This window comes from Schistocerca cancellata, chromosome 3 (genome assembly GCF_023864275.1).
Source record: "Schistocerca cancellata isolate TAMUIC-IGC-003103 chromosome 3, iqSchCanc2.1, whole genome shotgun sequence".
Lineage (NCBI taxonomy): Eukaryota > Metazoa > Arthropoda > Insecta > Orthoptera > Acrididae > Schistocerca > Schistocerca cancellata.
In genome coordinates this window covers 883,940,874-883,962,661 of record NC_064628.1, presented here as the reverse complement: position 1 = coordinate 883,962,661, position 21,788 = coordinate 883,940,874, and the positions used below count along the sequence as shown (strand labels likewise).

General features: G+C 44.7%; 1 protein-coding gene across 1 annotated transcript in view; it reads left to right on the top strand.

The window, feature by feature from the left end:
* LOC126176628 (trypsin-5-like) overlaps positions 1-16,072 on the top strand; it is a 35,136-nt gene extending 19,064 nt beyond the window's left edge. Inside the window, exon 2 of the mRNA XM_049923787.1 lies at positions 15,701-16,072. Coding sequence (XP_049779744.1) covers positions 15,701-16,072 — 372 coding nt within the window. The remainder of the gene's footprint in view (positions 1-15,700) is intronic.
* Positions 16,073-21,788: the final 5,716 nt, after the last annotated feature.

The window sequence follows — 21,788 nt, the reverse complement described above, 5'->3', positions numbered from 1 at the left end:
GATCGTCGAGGGGACACTGAATAGTGCACGGTACATCCAAACCGTCATCGAACCCATCGTTCTACCATTCCTAGACCGGCAAGGGAACTTGCTGTTCCAACAGGACAATGCACGTCCGCATGTATCCCGTGCCACCCAACGTGCTCTAGAAGGTGTAAGTCAATTACCCTGGCCAGCAAGATCTCCGGATCTGTCCCCCATTGAGCATGTTTGGGACTGGATGAAGCGTCGTCTCACGTGGTCTGCACGTCCAGCACGAACGCTGGTCCAACTGAGGCGCCAGGTGGAAATGGCATGGCAAGCCGTTCCACAGGACTACATCCAGCATCTCTACGATCGTCTCCATGGGAGACTAGCAGCCTGCATTGCTGCGAAAGGTGGATATACACTGTACTAGTGCCGCCATTGTGCATGCTCTGTTGCCTGTGTCTATGTGCCTGTGGTTCTGTCAGTGTGATCATGTGATGTATCTGACCCACAGTTCATGAAGAGTAGTTGGTTGGTTGGTTGGTTTGGGGAAGGAGACCAGACAGCGTGGTCATCGGTCTCATCGGATTAGGGAAGGATGGGGAAGGAAGTCGGCCGTGCCCTTTCAGAGGAACCATCCCGGCATTTGCCTGGAGTGATTTAGGGAAATCACGGAAAACCTAAATCAGGATGGCCGGACGCGGGATTGAACCGTCGTCCTTCCGAATGCGAGTCCAGTGTCTAACCACTGCGCCACCTCGCTCGGTATGAAGAGTAGTGACTGGCGTATTGTGACGAGCCAGTTGATCGGCCACCATTGACCAGAGGTTTTCAGTTGGTGAGAGATCTGGAGAATGTGCTGGCCTCGGCAGCAGTGGGACATTTTCTGTATCCAGAAAGGCCCGCACAGGACCTGCAACATGCGGTCGTGCAGTATCCTGCTGAAATGTAGAGTTTCGCAAGGATCGAATGAAGGGTAGAGCCACGGGCCTTAACACATCTGAAATGTGTCGTCCACTGTTCAAAGTGCCGTCAATGCGAACAAGAGGTGACCGAGACGTGTAAGCAATGGCACCCCATACCATCACGCCGGGTGATACTCCAGTATGCCGATGACGAATACCGCTTCCAAAGTGCGTTCACCGCGATGTCGCCAAACACGGATGCGACCATCATGATGCTGTAAACAGAACCTGGATTCATCCGAAAAAATGACGTTTTACCATTCGTGCACCCAGGTTCGTCGTTGAGTACACCATCGCAGGCGCTCCTGTCTATGATGCAGCGTCAAGGGTAATCGCAGCCATGGTCTCCGAGCTGATAGTCCATGCTGTTGCAAACGTCGTCGAACTGTTCGTGCAGATGGTTGTTGTCTTACAAACGTCCCCATCTGTTGACTCAGAGATCGAGACATGGCTGCACGTTCCGTTACAGCCATGCGGATAAGATGCTTGTCATCTCGACTGCTTGGGATCCAGCACGGTGTTCCTTATTATCCTCCTGAAGCCACAGATTCCACATTCTGCTAACAGTCATTGGATCTCGAACAACACGAGCAGCGCAATCGCGATAGGCTACAACCCGACCTTCATCAAAGTCGGAATCGCGGTGGTACGCATTTCTCCTCCTTACACGAGGCATCACAACAACGTTTCACCAGGCAACGCCGGTCAACTGCTGTTTGTGTATGAGAAATCGGTTGGAAACTTTCCTCGTGTCAGCACGTTGCAGGTGTCGCCACCGGCACCAACCTTGTGTGAATGCTCTGAAAATCTAATCATTTGCATATCACAGCATCCTGTCGGTTAAATTTGGTGTTTATAGCACGTCATCTTCGTGGTGTAGCAATTTTAATGGCCAGTAGTGGACATTTGAAGAAGAAAATACACATTTGTATTTCACAGTGAAGAGCAGAACATTTATGTTAGTGTTCTTGCATTATTTTGATGCTTCTAAGTCTAATCGAATTTTGAAAGGTCAGTTTTGAAATAGGCTATCCCGTGTGCTTTAGGAGGCCTGTAGAGGGCGCAGACTAAGCAAATTTTCTTAATAGATTTGATATTTACGAACATATTTGACTTGTTTGTCATCATTACTATTGGATGTTAGTAGCACTGTCGGCAATAAGTCAAAGCGTTTGTGTGCCAATACTTCATCTGCTCATCTGTTACTTCTGTGGTGTCTTAGGACAGTGGAGTTCATATTTAGGGAAGTGGAGAGTATGCTTGCCTTGAGCCAGGTGTCAACGTTTGTTATCAGGAAGACATGGATGTCAACATTCTGAAATGTATATCAGAGTTCGTCGAAATGAGTTGAAAGTGATGGCAAACTATGTTCTACAGTAACAATACAGACACACTGGTAGAACTAGTGGCTGCATGAGTAGACTAGTTTGTAGCTCCTAAAACACAGGTCCTAGATTTCATTTGCACTGAATTTCTCCAGCCTTTATCAGCACCATTATCCTGCCACCTCCTGTTCTCTCATCATGTAGCCCAAATTCGGATATCACATTATTCAAAACTTTTATCTTTAAGTAGTGAAATCCTTGCATATTATCACGCTTGTCCTCGCGAATTTATTAATCACCATGACTATTTCAGAATTTTTTGTACATGATACAAACTTCACGATGTGGTTCTAGGTTTCGTAGATCACAACGCTCTACATGCTACTCTATAACTTCTGATTATAGAGTGTGCTGCATGTATACCCGTTCTGGCCTTAAGCTTTTACGATTTAAAATATCTGTGTTAACAGTAAATATTTCAATTTTACCAGAGTACTTTCCGGCGCTGCACAACAATATGTCATCCAAATTGTCTTCGCCTGGAAGAATTACGGGAGATGTTCGGTACCATTTTACCAAAACGGAAGAAAAAGGAAAATTCCGCTACTGTCAGCAGATAATTGCCATGACTTACCTGAAGAGGTATCTAAAATCGAAGCATCGTACTGTACCTCTGGAACGATGTGGGTCAGGAAGTCGATCAAGATCGACACCAGCGATGCAGAAATTCGAGAAATCATTTCTCATAAACCGTCCTCACAGACATCTGCCTCTGCCTCGGATGGAGTTATCTTCTCAGAATGGCAAACTGAGTCTCAAGCTGTATGCAGCCCACCAATGTCGTTAGGTTCTGGAGCAAGTCTTTTTTTTTTTTTCTTTATTGTTATTTTCAAACCCGTACAAACAGGCAGGCTGTCAGCAGCATGGTACGCTGCTCTTCAGCCGTAGAGGAGATAAAGACAGAACAGAAAGAATACACAGATGTGACATAACGGTGGGTAATAAAACAGGAGACACATAAAAACAAACACGGAGCCGTTCACACTCGACGATAATCCACACTATAAACTGTTGTCACGACGCACTAACACTGAAGATGGCGATTGCACAGGTGAACGATGGAGTGTGACGGGAACACTGAACACTAAGCATGACGGCACACACGAGACACTGATGGCGATGATCTCCGGCGCGCGAATGTTCACTACGCGTGTGCGAGTCCGGGGACCTGCCAAGAGGGGAGGAGGAGGAAGGGGAGTGGGAGAGCGAGAGGGGAGAGCAGAGATGCCATGGGCAGGGGAGGAGGGAGGAAGGGGGAGGGGAAGCCCGAGGGAAGAGGGGTGGAGGGAGGGGACGGGGGAAAAGGAAAAGGAAGGGAAGAGAAGAGAAGAGAAGGGAGGGAGGGTGCCGAAAGGAAAGGACACCGGAAGGGGGGGTGGGGTGGGTCAGGGTCAAAGTTGATAGGAGGGGTAGATGGAGGGGACGAGGACATCATCAGGGAGGGGAAGCTGGCGGAAGCCACCTTAGTAGAGGGTAAGGAGGGTGGAGAGACGGAGACCGGGTGGGATGTGGGAATACAGGCGCGGCAGCGGGCGGGGGTGGGAGAGGATCGGGGACACAAGCGGGTGAGGAGGATCAAGTTTACGGGAGGTGTACAGGATCCGCATCCTTTCAAGGAAAAGGAGGAGGTGGGGGAAGGGGATGAGATCATACAGGATCCGCGTGTGGGAGGGCAGACGGATGCGATAGGCAAGGCGGAGAGCATGGCGTTCAAGGATTTGGAGGGATTTGTAATAGGTAGGGGGGCGGAGATCCAGGCTGGATGGGCGTAACAAAGGATAGGGCGGATGAGGGATTTATAGGTGTGGAGGATTGTGGAGGGGTCCAGACCCCACGTACGGCCGGAAAGGAGCTTGAGGAGACGGAGGCGGGAACGTGCCTTGGCTTGGATTGTCCGGAGATGGTGAGTCCAGGAGAGGCGACGGTCGAGGGTGACGCCAAGGTACTTAAGGGTGGGAGTGAGGGCAATAGGATGGCCATAGACGATGAGATAGAAATCAAGGAGGCGGAAGGAGGGGGTGGTTTTGCCTACAATGATCGCCTGGGTTTTGGAGGGATTGACCTTAAGCAACCACTGGTTGCACCAAGCAGTGAAGCGGTCAAGATGGGATTGGAGAAGGCGTTGGGAGCGTTGCAGGGTGGGGGCAAGGGCAAGGAAGGCAGTGTCATCGGCTGGAGCAAGTCCTGATTTATTTCCTTTTGGAATGCCTTCACCCCAACTGCTTTTCATATACAACAACAAATAAGTAATTTTTCAACATTAATTTAATATTATATTATAAATCCGGTCACATTAAATAAAAATATGACATTAGATGTACAGCTTTTAAAAGTGATCAGCAGTTGTACGAGGTGCATTCAAGTTCTAAGGCCTCCGATTTTTTGCCTCCGGACTGGAAAGAGATAGAAACATGCGCATTGTTTTAAAATGAGGCCGTGTTCATTGTCAATACGTCCCAGAGATGGCAGCACCGTACGGCAGATGGAATTTTACCACCAGCGGCGAGAATGAGAACTGTTTTAAATACTTAAAATGGCAACGTTTTCCTTACTTGAACAGCGTGCTATCATTCGTTTTCTGAATTTGCGTGGTGTGAAAAAAAATTGAAATTCATCAACAGTTGAAGGAGACATGTGGTGATGGAGTTATGGATGTGTCGAAAGTGCGTTCGTGGGTGCGACAGTTTAATGAAGGCAGAACATCGTGTAACAACAAACCGAAACAACCTCGGGCTCGCACAAGCCGGTCTGACGACATGATCGAGAAAGTGGAGAGAATTGTTTTGAGGGATTGCCGAATGACTGTTGAACAGATCGCCTCCAGAGTTGGCATTTCTGTGGGTTCTGTGCACACAATCCTGCATGACGACCTGAAAATGCGAAAAGTGTCATCCAGGTGGGTGCCACGAATGCTGACGGACGACCACATGGCTGCCCGTGTGGCATGTTGCCAAGCAATGTTGACGCGCAACGACAGCAGGAATGGGACTTTCTTTTCATCGGTTGTGACAATGGATGAGACGTGGATGCCATTTTTCAATCCAGAAACAAAGCGCCAGTCAGCTCAATGGAAGCACACAGATTCACCGCCACCAAAAAAATTTCGGGTAACCGCCAGTACTGAAAAAATGATGGTGTCCATGCTCCGGGACAGCGAGGACGTAATCCTTACCCATTGCGTTCCAAAGGGCACTACGGTAACAGGTGCATCCTACGAAAATGTTTTGAAGAACAAATTCCTTCCTGCACTGCAACAAAAACGTCCGGGAAGGGCTGCACTTGTGCTGTTTCACCAAGACAACGCACCCGCACATCGAGATAACGTTACGCAACAGTTTCTTCGTGATAACAACTTTGAAGTGATTCCTCATGCTCCCTACTCACCTGACCTGGCTCCTAGTGACTTTTGGCTTTTTCCAACAATGAAAGACACTCTCTGTGGCCGCACATTCACCAGCCGTGCTGCTATTGCCTCAGCGATTTTCCAGTGGTCAAAACAGACTCCTAAAGAAGCCTTCGCCGCTGCCATGGAATCATGGCGTCAGCGTTGTGAAAAATGTGTACGTCTGCAGTGCGATTACGTCGAGAAGTAACGGCAGTTTCATCGATTTCGGGTGAGTACTTAATTAGAAAAAAAATCGGAGGCCTTAGAACTTGAATGCACCTCGTATATGAGCCATGCTGCAGCTCGTGTTGGCGCTGTTTGTAGGTTCCTGTCCTCTGTTGGAGGCCAGACCATATCGTTTAGTTGACATGGTTGCAGCTGTTTGTCTTCTTCTCGTGTTGACTGGCGCCACTTGCATTCGCAAGCATTGACTGTCCGCTAGTGGCAGCAACGGCAGTTATCGATATGTAGTAACTGTAGCCCTATCCTTGGGGCGACGTCGTGGTTCTTCCGGGTCGTGTCAGTGTGCTGTTCGGTTGGGGACTAAGGGGGAGCCAGGTCCGCGCAGTGCGAGAACACGCCGGGACAGCTGGTGGTGTGCATGGACTGCAAGATCGAAGGCCTGTGGTCACGAGGGTGCACGACCTCCTCGTAAACCGGATCCTGCAAGCTTTAAGTTGAGTGCTTTTGGACTCAAGTAGAGAAACCTCCACCATTGTGAGATCTTGCGATTCTCAAGTGACTTGGGTTCGTGATGCTGGTCATAGTGTTGTGAGGCGAAGAGCAGCGAGTGGAGTGCTTGGGGAAGGCAGATATGATTAGCTTTCCTGGACTTCTAATTACTATTTATTGTGTTCAGTGTTCAGTTTGTTACTATTTGTTAAGTTCAATTGTTGTGGTTGGCAGGAGAGCCAACACCGGGTTACTAGAGGAAGCCGAAAGGCACGCGTTTTAGCTCACGCAGGCTGGCGTGAGGTCTGGAACAGGATAAGGAAATTAGAATTTAGAAAAAACGGACGTAGCTGGTGGAATACTTAACTTTAATCCATTAATGGTGAACGTCACTCTTGACGGTACATGATTCAGTATCAATAGTAACTGGTAATGGCGCCTTGCTAGGTCGTAGCAAATGACGTAGCTGAAGGCTATGCTAACTATCGTCTCGGCAAATGAGAGCGTATTTTGTCAGTGAACCATCGCTAGCAAAGTCGGCTGTACAACTGGGCGAGTGCTAGGAAGTGTCTCTAGACCTGCCGTGTGGCGGCGCTCGGTCTGCAATCACTGATAGTGGCGACACGCGGGTCCGACGTATACTAACGGACCGCGGTCGATTTAAAGGCTACCACCTAGCAAGTGTGGTGTCTGGCGGTGACACCACATCAATCAACGGTATTTTTCCTGCCTCGTGGCCGCTTACGTCCCAGTTGCCAGCCCTGGTGATTAGTGTATGTAACGACAGTGTACGTTTCCTCGCCTTGCCGCTGGTGTCCACTGACGCGTGTAGTTTTGACAGCTTTCTTGTTTGTAGGATGGTTGACGATTCTTCTGCTCTGGTGGTAGTGATTCCTTTCTCATTCCAGGTGCTCTAGGCATAGTATTCTCTGGCAGAGTCCAGACCTCCGGGACCGGCTTTGGCGTATTTTTACGTCTCTGCATTTGATTTATTGGACGTCAGGTAGTCTCAGCAAGACTATCATTAGTCATTCGTTAGACCGCCACTAGTCTGAGTTACCGTCTTGTGAAGTGAATGCAACTCTTGACTGCCTATTTCATCGCTCGCGAAAGGTTTTTGTCAGACCTACTCAGAGGTCGATTCCTGGTGCACCGTCTATGACTGGCACTTGTGTTTTATTATTGCATTTGCTGCTTTATTATATCGTTCTAAATTTTGTTATATAATTGCCATTCTTGGCGTTACAGAAGGTTTAAATGATTGTGCTATCAAGTTTACCATCATTTTGTCTCACCTGTTTGGTGGTCAGTTGCTTTTCCTTTGAAATTAACCTTTGGTGTTGTATTTGCTGTTTTCTGTATGTTTTTAAAATTTTTTACATAATTGCCATTCCTTTACTACCAGGTTTCAATATATATTTATGCCCAAGTGAAACTCTCTGATGTCCAGTCTGCATCACGAGTTATTTAATAAAATTAAAAATGATGAGGCCATTGCAAAGGGAGTCTGCCTAACATTTGATGCATGGACGAGTGTAAATAACATTAGTTTCTATGCTCTCACTGTTCATATCGCAGATTACAAGAGTGAACTAAGTCATACCTTTTTGTTTGCTCACAATTCTAAGACGGACACACTGCAGAAAACATGTCAAACTGGTTCAAGTTTGCCATCACAAATACAATTCCAATTTTAAAATCACATCCATGACAGAGAATGCTGTGAAGGCTGACTGGTTGCGTCATAGACATGGGACGCGTTAGTAACAACGTTGCAGTGAAAAATGGGGAGTTCATTTAGCGACTATACGGCCGGCAAATGAGGAAATCAACCGACATAGGCGACCTCTACAAATCGCAGACTTACGGCCTGGAACAGGATCTGGGAATGAGCATATGCGAAATGGAGAGGCTGGTTGTCTGTTGGTGTGCTACCGCGGCGAGGGCCTGTGGAAAGTGGTTGAAGGATAGTGAAACCACGATTAGGCGACAAAGCGTTTGCCGTCCACGTTTTATCACAGTGATCAGTCCACCATCGTGCGACATTTGCATGCAATGAGCAAGATTAAAAAATCGAGTCTCTGGGTACCGCATGCTCTAACCGCATGTTGTTGTTGTTGTTGTGGTCTTCAGTCCTGAGACTGGTTTGATGCAGCTCTCCATGCTACTCTATCCTGTGCAAGCTTCTTCATCTCCCAGTATCTACTGCAACCTACATCCTTCTGAATCTGCTTAGTGTATTCATCTCTTGGTCTCCCTCTACGATTTTTACCCTCCACACTGCCCTCCAATGCTAAATTTGTGATCCCTTGATGCCTCAAAACATGTCCTAACAACCGATCCCTTCTTCTAGTCAAGTTGTGCCACAAACTTCTCTTCTCCCCAATCCTATTCAATACCTCCTCATTAGTTACGTGATCTACCCACCTTATCTTCAGCATTCTTCTGTAGCACCACATTTCGAAAGCTTCTATTCTCTTCTTGTCCAAACTAGTTATCGTCCATGTTTCACTTCCATACATGGCTACACTCCATACAAATACTTTCAGAAACGACTTCCTCACACTAAAATCTATACTCGATGTTAACAAATTTCTCTTCTTCAGAAACGCTTTCCTTGCCATTGCCAATCTACATTTTATATCCTCTCAACTTCGACCATCATCGGTTATTTTACTCCCTAAATAGCAAAACTCCTTTACTACTTTAAGTGTCTCATTTCCTAATCTAATTCCCTCAGCATCACCCGACTTAATTTGACTACATTCCATTATCCTCGTTTTGCTTTTGTTGATGTTCATCTTATATCCTCCTTTCAAGACACTGTCCATTCCGTTCAACTGCTCTTCCAAGTCCTTTGCTGTCTCTGACAGAATTACAATGTCATCGGTCAACCTCGAAGTTTTTACTTCTTCTCCATGAATTTTAATACCTACTCCAAATTTTTCTTTTGTTTCCTTTACTGCTTGCTCAATATACAGATTGAATAACATCGGGGAGAGGCTACAACCCTGTCTTACTCCTTTCCCAACCACTGCTTCCCTTTCATGCCCCTCGACTCTTATAACTGCCATCTGGTTTCTGTACAAACTGTAAATAGCCTTTCGCTCCCTGTATTTTACCCCTGCCACCTTCAGAATTTGAAAGAGAGTATTCCAGTTAACATTGTCAAAAGCTTTCTCTAAGTCTACAAATGCTGGAAACGTAGGTTTGCCTTTTCTTAATCTTTCTTCTAAGATAAGTCGTAAGGTCAGTATTGCCTCACGTGTTCCAACATTTCTACGGAATCCAAACTGATCTTCCCCGAGGTCGGCTTCTACCAGTTTTTCCATTCGTCTGTAAAGAATTCGCGTTAGTATTTTGCAGCTGTGACTTATTAAACTGATAGTTCGGTAATTTTCACATCTGTCAACACCTGCTTTCTTTGGGATTGGAATTATTATATTCTTCTTGAAGTCTGAGGGTATTTCGCCTGTCTCATACATCGTGCTCACCAGATGGTAGAGTTTTGTCATGACTGGCTCTCCCGAGGCCATCAGTAGTTCAAATGGAATGTTGTCTACTCCCGGGGCCTTGTTTCGACTCAGGTCTTTCAGTGCTCTGTCAAACTCTTCACGCAGTATCTTATCTCCCATTTCGTCTTCATCTACATCCTCTTCCATTTCCATAATACTGTCCTCAAGTACATCGCCCTTGTATAAACCCTCTATATACTCCTTCCACCTTTCTGCCTTCCCTTCTTTGCTTAGAACTGGGTTGCCATCTGAGCTCTTGATATTCATACAAGTGGTTCTCTTCTCTCCAAAGGTCTCTTTAATTTTCCTGTAGGCAGTATCTATCTGACCCCTAGAGAGATAAGCCTCTACATCCTTACATTTGTCCTCTACCCATCCCTGCTTAGCCATTTTGCACTTCCTGTCGATATCATTTTTGAGACGTCTGTATTCCTTTTTGCCTGCTTCATTTACTGCATTTTTATATTTTCTCCTTTCATCAATTAAATTCAATATTTCTTCTGTTACCCAAGGATTTCTATTAGCCCTCGTCTTTTTACCTACTTGATCCTCTGCTGCCTTCACTACTTCATCCCTCAGAGCTACCCATTCTTCTTCTACTGTATTTCTTTCCCCCATTCCTATCAATTGTTCCCTTATGCTCTCCCTGAAACTCTCTACAACCTCTGGTTCTTTCAGTTTATCCAGGTCCCATCTCCTTAAATTCCCACCTTTTTGCAGTTTCTTCAGTTTCAATCTGCAGTTCATAACCAATAGATTGTGGTCAGAATCCACATCTGCTCCAGGAAATGTCTTACAATTTAAAACCTGGTTCCTAAATCTCTGTCTTACCATTATATAATCTATCTGATACCTACTAGTATCTCCAGGATTCTTCCAGGTATACAACCTTCTTTTATGATTCTTGAACCAAGTGTTGGCTACGATTAAGTTATGCTCTGTGCAAAATTCTACAAGGCGGCTTCCTCTTTCATTCCTTCCCCCCAATCCATATTCACCTACTATGTTTCCTTCTCTCCCTTTTCCTACTGACGAATTCCAGTCACCCATGACTATTAAATTTTCGTCTCCTTTCACTACCTGAATAATTTCTTTTATCTCGTCATACATTTCATCTATTTCTTCATCATCTGCAGAGGTAGTTGGCATATAAACTTGTACTACTGTAGTAGGCATGGGCTTTGTGTCTATCTTGGCCACAATAATGCGTTCACTATGCTGTTTGTAGTAGCTAACCCGCACTCCTATTTTTTTATTCATTATTAAACCTACTCCTGCATTACCCCTATTTGATTTTGTATTTATAACCCTGTAATCACCTGACCAAAAGTCTTGTTCCTCCTGCCACCGAACTTCACTAATTCCCACTATATCTAATTTTAACCTATCCATTTCCCTTTTTAAATTTTCTAACCTACCTGCCCGATTAAGGGATCTGACATTCCACGCTCCGATCCGTAGGACGCCAGTTTTCTTTCTCCTGATAACGACGTCCTCCTGAGTAGTCCCCGCCCGGAGATCCGAATGGGGGACTATTTTACCTCCGGAATATTTTACCCAAGAGGACGCCATCATCATTTAATCAAACAGTAGAGCTGCATGTCCTCGGGAAAAATTACGGCTGTAGTTTCCCCTTGCTTTCAGCCGTTCGCAGTACCAGCACAGCAAGGCCGTTTTGGTTAATGTTACAAGGCCAGATCAGTCAATCATCCAGACTGTTGCCCCTGCAACTACTGAAAAGGCTGCTGCCCCTCTTCAGGAACCACATGTTTGTCTGGCCTCTCAACAGATACCCCTCCGTTGTGGTTGCACCTACGGTATGGCCATCTGTATCGCTGAGGCACGCAAGCCTCCACACCAGCGGCAAGGTCCATGGTTCATGGGGGGTCTAACCGCATGCTCTAAGTAAAAATCAGGGGATGGCCATATCTGCATCTGTGCTTGCTCTCTATCAGCTGGCTCGGGAACAACACCGAGCATTCTATCCTGTATACGAGAATACTGGTGAGAGAAATGATTTCATGATGCTTACATAAGGAAAGGAGTGGCTGACTCCAAACAAAGCAGCGATCTTCCCTACAAAGATCTGCACGCATTCACCAAAGATAATCTCATGCATCTGGTGGAATAGTGACGTTGTTGTGTACTACGAATCGCTTCCCTCAGGTGTAACTACCACTGTTGATATTTATTGTCAACAACTGCGACGTCTAGCAAACTCAGTCCAAGAACAACGACCAGGAAGATTGCGTGAGTGATGCTACTTCATGACAATGGCCGCCCGCATTCGGCTAGACTGACAAAAACCACTATACAGGAGTTCGGTTGGGAAGTCGGTCCGCACTCCCGTTATTCACCTAATCTTGTGCCATCAGATTTTCACCTTTCTTTCTTCCGAACAACCTTCAACAATTTCCTTTCCGGATGAAAATGCAATCCGAACATTACTCGACGAGTTTTTCTCCTCAAAAGCACATGATTTCCACAGTCGCGCAATCGAGAACTTACCCATCGTTGGCGGATTGTGTTAAGTAGTGAAGGAGAATCAGTATACACTATGTGATCAAAAATATCGAGACACCTGGCTGAAAATGGCTTACAAGTTTGTGGCGCCCTCCATCGGTAATGCTGCAATTCAATACGGTGCTGGCCCACGCTTGGCCTTGATGACAGCTTCCACTCCCGTTCAGTCAGGTGCTGGAAGATTTCTTGGGGAATGGCAGCCCATTCTTCACGGAGAGGAGAGGTATCGATGTCGGTCGGTGGGGCCTGGCGTTCCAAAGCATCCCAAAGGTGTTCTGTAGGATTCAGGTCAGGACTGTCCAGGCCAGTCCTTTACATGGATGATATTGTCGTGTGACCACTCCGCCACAGGCCGTGCGTTATGAACAGGTGCTCGATCGTGTTGTAAGACGAAATCCCCATCCCCGAATTGCTCTTCAACAGTGGAACGCAAGAAGATGCTTAAAACATCAATGTAGGCCTGTGCTGTGATAGTGCCATTCAAAACAACAATGGGTGCAAGCCCCCTCCATGAAAAACACGGCCACACCATAACACCATGGCCTCCAAATTTTCCTGTTGGCACTACACACCGTGGCAGATGACGTTCACCGGGCATTCGCCATACCCACACCCTCCCATCGGATCGCCACATTGTGTACCGTAATTCGTCACTCCACACAACGTTTTTCCGCTGTTCAGTCGTCCAATGTTTATGCTCCTTACACCAAGCGAGGAGTCGTTTGGCATTTACCGGCCTGATGAGTGGCTTATGAGCAGCCGCCACGAAATCCAAGTTTTCTCATCTCCCACCTAACTGTCACAGTACTTGCAGCGGTTCATGATGCTGTTTGGAATTCCTGTGTGGTGGTCTGGATCGATGTCTGCCTATTTCACATTACGGCCCTCTTCAATTGTCAGCGTTCTCTGTCAGTCAACAGACGAGGTCGGCCTGTAGGCTTTTGTGCTGTACGTGTCCCTTCACGTTTCCACTTCATTATCACATCGGAAACAGTGGACCTAGGGATGTTTAGGAGTGTGGAAATCTCGCATACAGACGTATGACGCAAGTGACACCCAATCATCTGACCATGTTCGAAGTTCCGCAGAGCGCCCTATTCTGCTCTCACACGATGTCTAATGACTACTGAGGTCGCTGATATGGAGTACCTGGTAGCAAGTGGCAGCACAATGCAACTAGTATGAAAAACGTATGTTTTTGGGAGTGTTCGGATACTTTTGATCACATAGCGTATTATTGATGTTTGAAGTTCGTTATGTGTATTTTTTGTGTCTATAAAACTTATGGACTTGTTTACTTACCCTGTATATTTAATTGAAGACCACTTGTAACCTCCCCCTCACTTATCGACCTTAATGACAGTGAAAAATTAAACCGCGTGTACCTAATGGAAATTTGGGAAAAGCAATCGTCACCGAAGTTAATCTGTCGGTAAAGAGGGAGGAAAGGGTTACATCTAAATGAAAGGAAAAATGCTAATGAAACTGGTGGAAATTAATTTTGAAATAGGGGTAAAGTTAATAAAGAAAGTAAATGTGCGGCCGTTACGTTAACAGTCAACTAGCGGTAATTAGATATTTGAGATTTGGGGGAAATTACGGTCGCCAGTCCTAAGGACAATTACTATAGTAACTGAAAAAGAAAGATTATTGCACATATAATTAGCACTAGAAGCGTGGCAACTGAAGGTTGACAAGTGTAGTGTGAAAACTGAAAGTTTGTCAGAAGTAATAAATTTCGCTACACTCTGACTTAATTTAGCAAAAGAATTAGTAAAACCGGAAAATCGAAAGTTAATTTAGTGACTGAAGTTAATAGTGAGCTTTCTTTCTGAAGCACATCGAAATTCAGTAAAATACGGTTAGTCTTGGACTACCTCAACAATCATTTCAAAAGCTACTTGAATCTACGCAATTTAGAAATAAGAGATTTAACTTTGAACTTGAATTAAATGATTGTGAACAATTAACAATAGTAAAACTTAGTACGTACCAAGCTGAGCTGCAGTCACAGGTAAGCTAAAATACGGTAACAAAACTCGCACTCTTAATTTGTGCTTGTGTAATCTAAATATTGTAGCCAGCTATGAATACCTTAACTGAACTTTGAAATTAAAGCAGTGAAATAGAATGATGCTGGCGTTTGAATTTCAACGACACTCGTGTTCATTACGGAAAAGGAAGGGACCCTGCTTGGTAATGCAATTGGGACAATGAGCAACAAAGGTTCATGCTAAGTTGCTGTAATTTTGTGATGTAACAATTTTAAAAGTTTGAAAAGCTCAGGTCTGCCATACAGTTCTAAAACTTTACGTGCTTCCAGTCTTCCTTGTTGGTTGATTGAAGGTTTGAAGCCGTCGATCGAGAAGGTGGCGACAGTCACTCATTGTCGGCCGTCGCTGTTGCAGAAGCTGGATGTTGGCGCGCCTTCTTCTCGACACGGTCACCAGACGAAGCGGGCTCTTGATGTGCGCCAGCTAATGCTTCCCGTCCGCGACACCATGTCAGAAACTATCATCGCAAGTCGAGCGCAATTACATGCTGCCAAATCCCGAAAGCGCGGCAACTCGCGGGAGCTTCACACAACACACCTGCTCCACTCGCTACTCCAGCCAGACTCTCTCTGCTCAGCCCGCGATCCACGCGGCAGAGTTAACACTACCAAAGATCCTAAACACTCTGGTTCTCCACACGACCTATCGACGTATTCGTTCGATAACATAGTTTTCCCTAGGCAAGACCCAGCGTAAAACTACAAATAATATTTACAAAACAACCAATTATACATCGACATAAATGCATATATATATATATATATATATATATATATATATACAAACAGTAAAACAATTACAATATATAAAGAGACAGAAATGTCATATCTTGAGGTAACAAAACAAGGAAAAAAATTGTAGTACAATAGATGGAAATCGGAGGATATGCATTTCCGGCGTTACACACTGACAATGTTTTATATCATTAATATGAAAGGTGTATGGGGACATAAACAATCATTTTCTAGTAGTTGCACAGATGTGCTAAGTACCTTCAATAACCCGTGCAGAGAATAAGAAATGTATATAAAACTTGTGATTTATATATAGTAGCCCTATGCGAAATCTGTATCTCGAGTATTTTCTATGTATAAAGTCATTTACTTGCTCATTTCTAGGTAATATCGCTAGTAAATCATCAGTTGTAGCAGCTGTAGTTTTGTCTCGTTTTTACATGGAGCGATTTTCGTTCTCGACAATGAAGAGTCACTGGGATTGCTTTGGGTGTCCACAGGTGGTGACGCTGGGAACAGGGTCCCTAGACGTCGACACAGTGGGGACCGTGGTCGGATGGGGCTTGAGTGGCGTGCATCCCAGCCCCAAGAGGATGAGGAAGACCACAATGGTGGTGGTGCCACTTGTCAAGTGCTACCCTAGGGGCTTGGAAGAGCAATTGAACTCCTTTTACTGTATGCGCTCTCAACACGAGGGCACTGGCGTCTGCAGAGGTGACAGTGGAGGGCCGTTTGTCGTCGACAACATGCAGCACGGCATCCTCTGTTCGGGAGACTGCACAGGACAGATATGGGAGCGATATACGTTCACCAATCCAGTTAGTTTCCGAGATTGGATTGCCAGTGTCATAGATTCAAGCCTGGAAAGCTGAACAACAAAACAGAATAGTTTCTATCTTCTGCACAGTGTAACTCCCGTCGAAACTCCTCAAACCTTTGGTAAGGAGTGATATTTCTATGCAGTTGCTCTTTGTTGGGGAAACGCTGTAAATAAAATAGAAAATATTAAAGCTGATTAAAATTGTGTAGTTTGAAATTATGTCTTTTCACATTCTACATTGGTAGTATATAATGCCTGTTTGTGTTCAGGTGGGACATAAGTAAAGTAAAACTCGGGATCAGTGTATTAATTCTGGAAAGACGCCTCCATTTTTTTTTTACGCTGAATTATGCCTGGGCTAGAATCTAAACACACAATCTGGACACACTCTTCAATGCGTTATCGCTTTGATTACGTCGTGGCTATAAGTAAACATCCGCTACTTGAGACAGTGTGGACGGAAAACGGTGTATTGAATGGGCGTCCAACATTATAGGAATATTGTTCAGATTGTGCGCTGCGTGTTTGTGTTAGTAGTGTTAAGTGTCATGACTTGTAGTTAATCCAACATTTTATCGCGTGTTTCGACGGAACAGCATCATGACGTCATAAATTTTAAAATTTTCGAAACTCCTTCTGCACTGCTATCAAATTATCATTGTTCTTATAAAACATTTTTATGGCTAACACACGCTGTTGTCCGTTCCATTGATCCATGATTACTGAAATGGCGGACTGTTTACTCGCTGACTGTCACGATCCACAGTGCTGCCACCTGCCCATGGCTGCCACTACTCCTTTCAAACGTTCCCGTTATTCTGTGTCACCCTGTTGTTAGGCGCCTGTTCTGGTACGTCTGAAACAGAAACATCAGTGTGTGTTACAGTTTCAGACAGTTAACATGGCTTTGGAAAAGCTGAGTGGGGCTATATTCGTAAAAAAGTTTTAACAAAACAACAGGAATAGTCTCCTGCTGTTCGCGAGTTTCAGTGCACTAAAGCAATATGGAGAGGTCCTCTTTCTGCACCAGCATTGAAGATCATGATTCAGAAAGCGAATTAACTGACGATTTAGGAACTGTCCCTGAGAGAGTCCGACAGCCAGTTGCGCCACAAATTCTTGAATAAGTTAGTTGCCATAGTCTGAGGCACAGGACAAGGAGAACCAGTACACGTTGCAAGCTGAAGACGAGCATAGCGATGGAGCTAGCCAACATCACATCTGAGATGTTTTGCGCAACAGTAGAGTAATCTATCATGTGCTTCCACGCTGTCGTAGAAGACGATTGTCATCCCATTGAGCAACGTTTGTCATCTGTAAAGCGAATATGGTACTCAATTAACAAATATTATCCTCTCATGCAGAAATCCAAATGTGTTTTTTCATGGTTTAATCGTTATTTCCCTTCCGCATATTCTTAAAAATGTTCCCGAAAATCTCCTGTGTCCATCGTTCACTAGTTTTTATGGGGGCTCTCTCAAGTAGCGAATTTTAATCATCCTCACCTTACGTATGTTGAATGCCAACGACCTTGCGGCAGTGGTAACACTGGTTCCCGTCAGATCTCCAAAGTTAATGGAAAATTGTTATAATTTTTAATATTAAAACACGGTGTCAGCTTATCGAATTAAATTGCCACATTATACCACACTGTAGCTACGAAAAACTGCTTCCACTTCGAACATTTATTCAATGACTAGTAATCTGTAAAATGAGCGACGTATGCCTCCCGAAATTATCACATATAACTAAGGAATCTGGACATCCATCTGTAGCAATACTTAAGTTAAATACGGAACAAAATCTAAATGTGCATATATATTGTAGACTGTCATCCTTCTTTGTGTTTATTTGGATAGTACTCTACAGTAGCATTAACCTTCTAGCCATATGAAACAACAGTTGCAAAATACAGGAAATTGTTAGTTTGCTTTTATTTAATTAACCAGAAACATCGTTACACAACAGGTATAGGCCACTAATTGCTTTGCAAGATTTCATGAAAGTTGTACTGCTGGGGTTTGCTGATGTCACGAGACTAAATATCACCCAACTGACCGTCCTGCCGACAGAAATTTCGGTTACTCCTAACCTCATTTTAACCCCATTTTCCTCTCTAATTAATACATTTCTTTTCTCTATTCTGTCCTGTCACATCTTTAATAACTGTGCATAAGCCACAAGATACATCAGATTCCAGAGAGAAATTAACATGGGGCATGTCTCTCTTTTCCCTCAAATTATTCACGCACCCACTTTTTTTGTATTCGTTCTTTTGAGTAGTTGTTAATAAAATGACAACAAATGGTTAACCGTTGTTGATATCGCGTTTCGAAATGAAAGTGCTGCCATAACAATCGATGGTGTGGCTTCGGTATACTAGGGGAAGGACAACATAGCATTGATAAAAAATGTTGAATGTGTGGAGTACCCTTATGTAAAGGTGTTGTCCCCAAATTTCCGCCAAACCTGCTGTTCGTGTATTTCCGTCTACACTGCACTTCTTCGCCATTCTGATGGTCATAATTCCAAGCACATGCAGCGGCTGTCTGCTGATGCTCAGGTGGGTATCACAAACTTGGTCTACTTTATATGCATAGTTCTGCAAGGAAGAACCAAATGATGTCAACGCGTTACTAATATTGCGCTAAAAACTGCGTTACGTCATACCAGGTGAAAGTTTTACCGTGTATATTACACTGGTAGCTGGCCGCTGAGGATGAGCGGTTTTAGGCGCTTCAGTCCGGAACCACGAGGCTGCTACGGTCGCAGGTTCGAATACTGCCTCGGGCATGGATGCGAGTGATGTCCTTATGTTGCTGAGGTTTGCCGGCCGCGGTGGTCTAGCGGTTCTGGCGCTGCAGTCCGGAACCGCGGGACTGCTACGGTCGCAGGTTCGAATCCTGCCTCGGGCATGGGTGTGTGTGATGTCCTTAGGTTAGTTAGGTTTAAGTAGTTCTAAGTTCTAGGGGACTTATGACCTAAGATGTTGAGTCCCATAGTGCTCAGAGCCATTTGAACCATTTGCTGAGGCTTACGTAGTTCTAAATCTAGGGGCTGATGGCCTCAGATGTTAAGTCCCATAGTAATCACAGTCATTTGAACCATTTTACACTGGTACCCGTACAAGGTTCAGTGTGCACAGCAACTGAAACCTCGTGATCCACAGCAACGTTCTGTGTATGCTCTTCGGTTTCTCGTACGGATCGAAGTTGATGATATGTGGCCAGGCAATGTTCTGTGCGGGGACGAGGCACATTTTAAACTACTGATTGCAATGATACACAGAACTGCCGAATTTAGGATAGTTTTAAACTGCGTGTTGTGGACGAAGACCAATTGCACTTACCGTTTGTGACAGTGAGGTGCGGATTCACGTGTAACTTTACTCTCGATTCGTTTTTCTCTGAAGAGAATACACTCAGAGGGCTTGTCAGATGTGCCGTGAAGAGCGCCTTTATTCTCGGTCCGTTCTTCTTTGAAGAGAGTACAGCTGTCAGATGTACCGTGACGAGTGCACGTTATTCAGTTCTCCTTGTACAGCTTGTAATTCCTAGTCTAGAAGAGCGCAACTGTGTAAAACCAGTATTTTCATACAAGATGGCGCATCGCATCTTCTCGGTCTCCCAGTGGAAGATGCATGGCCTGCAGTATCACGTGATCCGAATCCTAGTGATTTTTGGCTCTGGCTGTGTCTAAAAGAAGGCCAATATACAGGAAGAAGTTGCTCAGATTTCACCGGTACTGTTACATTAAACTGTTGATCGGATCGTTTTACAGATGCATTACTTCGAAGATATTTCCAGTGTTCATTTTGTATAAATTGAGTAAGCAGAATTTAATAATAAAATCGACATTATGCGTTCCTCATTTCTTGGACCTTTTCTGCCCGTGTTCTTTGTGTTCACAGCGCCACTTTTTCGCCTGGTGGCCAACTAATCTTTTTCCAGCGGAAATCGGTTCCGCATTAAATGGTTCAAATGGCTCTGAGCACTATGGGACTTAACATCTGTGGTCATCAGTTCCCTAGAACTTAGAACTACTTAAATCTAACTAACCACATCCATGCCCGAGGCAGGATTCGAACCTGCGACCGTAGCGGTCACGCGGTTCCAGACTGAAGCGCCTAGAACCGCACGGCCACACCGGCCGGCGGTTCCGCATTAACGCACTAGTGTAGCTATCAAGTTTCGCCGCCATACGATTATTATTACAGCCCGCATTGAACCATGTAACATCTCGGTTCAGTTTACAATGATAAAAGCTATAGAAAGAATAATTTAAAATTAAGAATAGAATTTTTAAAGGGGAAGATAGTGTAGAATCAGAGTTCGGTAATTGCAGATCAAAGTTATAGTATATCAGCAAGTAGTGTAACGTCTGAGTACAGCAAAGCCACGGAAGCTCCGTCATGGAGAAGGCAGTGACGTTAAACTCTTGTGATGAAAAACCTATGAAAAGGCCTGATCGTCATTATTGCCCCCTTTTTTCCTTGATTGTTTTCGTTAAAGGGCGGGGAACCCGTGTCAGTCAGCGAGACAATAATTAGATTGGACTTTATCGTGTTAAGATTCACGATAAACTGTTAGAATATTACGGAGATTAAAAGTGATGTAGTGTACGATCTCTGACTGTTGGTAGCAACGGAGTATTAAAAAGATTTTAGGACTTTAGTGCTAGATTGGAACTTTACGGACATATAGACGACAGAAACTCAAATTATCTGCTGATACGAGTGAATTCAGAGGTACCGGTATACAGATATTAACGTGTGGACTTCTGAAAGTGTCGTGTGCCGTTAGTTGCGAATCTGGACGTAGAGCGCGTGCATGTTGGCATTTGCGGACTATTTAGATTCCTCCAGGCTAGGAACCTTTTAAACAGACCATCATCCATCACCATCTTAATCCTTGAACGTAGAGTGAAAGTGAAGTACAAGAGTGTTGCACTTATTTCATTTACCTAGTACTAATCAGTGAAGGTTTCACGGAACCAAAGCTATTCAGCAGTAAGTCAGCACCATCTAGCGGGAAGCATAGGCATTAACTAACACGCTAACTGAAGTGAACGTTTACGTGTTTTACGGACTGCTTATCACGAACTTTTGTAACTCTTTGACGCCCCCACTCCCTCCGGACGGTGGCGCAGGCTGTCTTAATCATAAAAGGAGAGAGTTTCAGCCGGGCAAATTACTAAATAAAAGCGATATTTACAAGACTCGCGGTAATACCAAAACACAAGGCCCGCACCTCATCGGAGAGTTGTCGTTGTCACGTCGGGAAGCAGAAGCCGGAAAACCTACCGACGATACGTATCTACGAGCAGACGTCGACGTGGAGTACCTAAAAAGGGAACCACAAGAGAATTGGGGATGCTTCAACCATTGTGAGTGGCTGCACTTTAAGTAGAACCATTTGGTACATCCATTTGTTTCAAGTACATTTCAGTCATAACGCGATAAAGATACTGATCGACATCACATGCTGCAATCGTGGCTGGACCAGAATAATTTTCCCTACTGCCGCACATATGCAGATATGCTTAAAACAAAGATTTTCTTGAACAGTACTTGTAGTTGGGTCTAAATAAAGGCTCTACTGTCACATAATGTTCGTATGGGTGCTGAAAACAATAACGTATGGGATTAAATACGACTTCAGTGCGAGCTTTTATTCCCAGTAACGCTGACCTACTTCTTCCTTTAATGATGTGACATATATCACTGTTTTACGGTTATGAAATCACGATATGTTGGGGATTTTATGTGT